The 4,482-nt window shown below is 36.3% G+C and overlaps 1 protein-coding gene across 1 annotated transcript in view; it reads left to right on the top strand.

The window, feature by feature from the left end:
• The first annotated feature begins 3,266 nt into the window (after positions 1-3,266).
• The window catches only part of LOC117921686 (putative disease resistance protein RGA3), a 1,924-nt gene continuing 708 nt past the window's right edge, over positions 3,267-4,482 (top strand). Inside the window, exon 1 of the mRNA XM_034839639.1 lies at positions 3,267-4,482. This exon is cut by the window's right edge and continues 295 nt beyond it. Within this exon, the coding sequence (XP_034695530.1) occupies positions 3,346-4,482 (1,137 nt within the window). The 5' untranslated portion in view covers positions 3,267-3,345.

Below are 4,482 nucleotides of genomic sequence, written 5' to 3'. Positions count from 1 at the left end.
TTATTTTCTTTGTCATAATTAATTATCAAATCACTAACATTTTTAACAACATGATAAAGAATACTAGTCACTTGATAATTTCTACAACTATCTTGTTTCTAAGAACATTATTTTAAACTAGGTTAAATATACTTTACCTATTCAATCTTTGACATATTTTACATTCTCCCGTCTCACATTCGAAATCTTACATTATATATATAGTTATATGAACATCTCTCTAAAATACAAAATCAAAACTATAGACGTCATATTTTGAAAGTGTCTAAGAAATTCCACTTCAAATTTGTTAGTTTCAAGTTGATGGTACCTAAATTTGAACCAATGTTCAAAAGTGCAAAAAAAGCAATTCCTTATGCAAAAAGTTGTTCTTTAACAAGTTGAAAGACAAAGTATTTGGTTAAGTGCAAAAAAAGCAATTCCTTATGCAAAGCGTTGTTCTTTAACAAGTTGAAAGACAAAGTATTTGGTTAAGTGCAAAAAAAGCAATTCTTTATGCAAAGTGTTGTTCTTTAACAAGTTGAAAGACAAAGTATTTGGTTTTGAATATAAAGAGTAAAGTGTAAAACATGTGAAAGGATGACGTAGTAAATTTTATTTAATCGTTTTAAAACATTTTAAAAGAGACGCACATTATTACCATATTTTAAGGTAATTTTTTATCATGCTTTTTCCAATAATTTTTTTGTTATTGAAACCAAATCAATTCTTAATAGTGGACAAATATATTTAAGTTATAATTATTCTTATAAATAAGATTTATTATTTAAAGTTATTTAGATTTTAATAGCTACATATTTTATTATTTTCAAAATTATTAGTCGTTTTATCTATATTATTTTGATATTTATTATCATATACTATTAGATAATCATAAATTTTTATATTTATTTTTAAGTTTTGGAATATTTTAATGGTTTTTTCATACAAAGTTGTTACATTTCAACGGGGCACTGTGCATTTCCTTTTGTAGCTCTTTAAAAAAGGGCTCCTTGATCCCACATCAAGTGACTCCAGCTACCTTTATCACCCTGTGAATATGCCAATTCAACCATACATGAGTCAACTTGCTTAACGAATTGGGAAGAGTTTCTCCTATGGTCCATCTATTTGATGGGCTTATGGATTAGGGATAAAAATAAGATTTAATAGGACGTTGGGTCTGTAAACAAAGATCCAATGACTTGGACAAACATGACAGAAGGTTAAACTGAACTACTAAGCCGACTCACCAGTTTAGCGGTTGTACTGTCAGTTTCACTCTGGTTCAATGCCATTTTGACCCCATTCTGATCCAATTAATTGAACTAAATAGGATTGAGGTTTGGTCAATGATTTGATTGATTGGTCTTATCCGATTTTTCAAACAAATGTAATGTCAGAGTTAGTACAAATAATTAAATAACAACAATATTAGGGTAATTTTTTTTTTAATTATATTTGTGATAATAGTTTTTGTGGTTGTGACCAAATAAATTCTTATAAATTCTTTATAGTGATGTTTAAAATTTTCTAAGAGACTTATTATTATTTGTAAGGATATATATATATATATATAAACACTAGAAATCAGCTTAGCCTTTTCTAGAATAGAATTGAAAGTGGATTCGTACTTGAATTAAAGTGGAGAAATGTTGTGGACAAAGTGCAGTGCAAGATTGGAATATAAAATCTATCCAGTAAGATGCTTTGCCTTTGTCCAAAACTTGTGTAACAGGCAATGCCATTCCAAAGAGGCAAGAAATGCTTTTCCATGCAGATTTGGGCATTGGATTTGGAGGTTTCTCTTGAGAAGGAAAAGAAAGGGAAGAAGTGATGAAGAAGATCAGCATATCTTGTCATACAGAAATGCCATTTTTAAGTAATCGATTCATACCTCTCTTCCATTCTATTTAAGGGAACATAATTAAGCCGCCAAAGCTCCACATCCTTTCTCTCCATTGATCTAAGTTGTATCTGTCCATTTTCTTTGATTCATCAACCCCACCTAATTCATCAACCCTTATGGCGGATGCTCTTGTTTCTATCGTGCTGGAGCGATTGGCTTCAGTCTTGGAACAACAGATTCATCAACAAGTTACACTGGTGGTGGGTGTCAAAAGCGAGGTGGACAACCTAAAAAGCACACTCCAGAGCATCAGAGCTGTTCTTGGAGATGCAGAGAAGAGACAGTTCACAGAAGAACTTGTAAAAGTTTGGTTAGAAAGGCTCAAGGACATCTCCTACCAGATGGATGACGTGGTGGATGGGTGGAACACTGCTCTTCTCAAATTACAGATTGCAGCTGAAAACCCTGGCATCCCTAAGCCCAAGATAAGTTCCTGCTTTCCCTCCCCTTGTGTTTGCTTCAAACAAGTTTCTTTGCGCCATGATATTGCTCTTCAGATTAAGGACATAAAAAAACAACTAAATGCCATTGCAAATGAGAGAAATCAGTTCAATTTTGTGTCAAGTAGTACCATCCAGCAACCACATAGACGTATAACCAGTTCTGTAATTGATGTTAGCCAGTTCTGTGGTCGGGATGCAGATATAAACATTATAATAGGCAAGCTGTTGGGTGGGAGTTGCCAAGAAAGCTCCTCCCTCTACATCGTCTCCATAGTTGGGATGGGAGGGATCGGCAAAACAACTCTTGCTCAATTAGCATACAACCACGAAAAGGTGAAGTCCTATTTCCATGAAAGGAGTGGGTCTGTGTGTCTGATCCTTTTGACCCAATGAGGATTTCTAGGGCTATTCTTGAAGCCCTCCAGAAAGAGTCTTCTGGTTTCCATGATCTGGAAGCTGTACAACAAAAAATTTGCACACTTATTGCCGATAAGAAGTTCCTACTCGTGCTAGATGATGTTTGGACTGAAAACTATGAATTGTGGGAACAAGTAGAGAGTTCTCTCAAGGGTGGGGCACCGGGAAGTAGAATTTTGGTGACCACACGAAACGAAAACGTTTCTACAATGATGGGAACCACGTACAAGCACCCTTGGGAGAATTGTCCAAGGAGCAATGTCGGTCATTGTTCAGTAACATAGCCTTTTACGGAAGGAGTAGAGAAAAAGTTGAAGAACTAGAAAACATTGGCAGGAAAATAGCAGACAAGTGTAGGGGCTTGCCTCTTGCTGCAAAAGTTTTAGGGAGTCTCATGCGCTTAAAAGATAATAAAGAAGATTGGGAGAGTATTTTGAATAATGAAATATGGCAACTTGATGTGATTGAGAAACATCTTTCCACTCCTTTATTGTTGAGTTATTATGATTTATCCCTGCTGTTAAACGCTGCTTCTCATATTGTGCTGTCTTCCCAAAAGATCAAATCATTAGGAAAGATAGATTGATCAAGTTGTGGATGGCAAATAGCTATCTCAATTCTAGAGAAAGTATAGAGATGGAGAAAACAGGGGGAGACTACTTTGAAGACTTGGTGTCACGGTCACTTTTCCAAGATTTTCGTAGAGATGATGAGGGCAACATAATATCGTGCAAGATGCATGATATAGTACATGATCTTGCCCAATATTTGACCAAGAATGAATGCTTCATTCTGGAGATTGATGATGAAAAGGAAGTGAGGATGGCTTCCTCCTTCCAAAAGGCTCGTCATGCAACCTTAATTAGCGCACGAAGGGTTGGATTTCCTAGCACTATCCATAATTTGAAATATCTGCACACATTGTTTGCTGCACATCTGATCATTCCCTTCACTCCTCAACCCCCACTTAATTTATTCAAACATTTGGTATGCCTTAGGGCATTAGACTTGAGTGAGAATGATTTGGCGGTACTGCCGAGGAACTTGGGGAAATTGATACATCTGAGGTACCTTAATCTATCAAATAATAAGTGGTTGACGGAATTGCCCGAAACAATTTGTGATCTATATTATTTGCAAACTTTATATGTTTTTGGATGTCATTACCTTCAAAAACTACCTCAGGGGATGCGAAAACTAATTAACCTGAGACATCTTGAATTGTACGGCAGTGGAGTATCGGAGTTGCCAAAAGGAATCGGGAGATTGACCTCACTTCGGACATTAACTAGGTTTCCTATAATTGGAGATCATTTTAGACGTGATGTATGCAAAATAGGAGAACTGAAAAACTTAAACAGCCTCAGGGGAGGTCTTGTGATAAGTGGGATAGCTAATGTGAAAGATGCAGAGGAGGCTGGCGAAGCAGAATTGAAGAATAAGAAACACCTCCATCATTTGGTACTAACGGGTTTTGGGCGGCTTGCCTCAGCTGCTTCAAAAGGTGTGGCTGAAGCTCTACAGCCTCATCAAAACTTGAAGTCTTTAAAAATAAGTTATTACAGTGCTGCCACCGAGTTCCCCAGTTGGATAGCGGCCTCATCGTTGCCCCAATTGAAAAAGCTTGAAATTGTGGGTTGCTCACTGGTTACTTGTTTGCCTCCATTGGGGGAACTACCTCTCCTTGAAAGCCTGAGAATAGAGGATATGGACAGACTGAAATACGTGGGTGGT

This window comes from Vitis riparia, chromosome 9 (assembly GCF_004353265.1).
Source record: "Vitis riparia cultivar Riparia Gloire de Montpellier isolate 1030 chromosome 9, EGFV_Vit.rip_1.0, whole genome shotgun sequence".
In the NCBI taxonomy this organism is placed as follows: Eukaryota; Viridiplantae; Streptophyta; class Magnoliopsida; order Vitales; family Vitaceae; genus Vitis; species Vitis riparia.
This window is presented reverse-complemented; position numbering and strand designations above follow the sequence as displayed.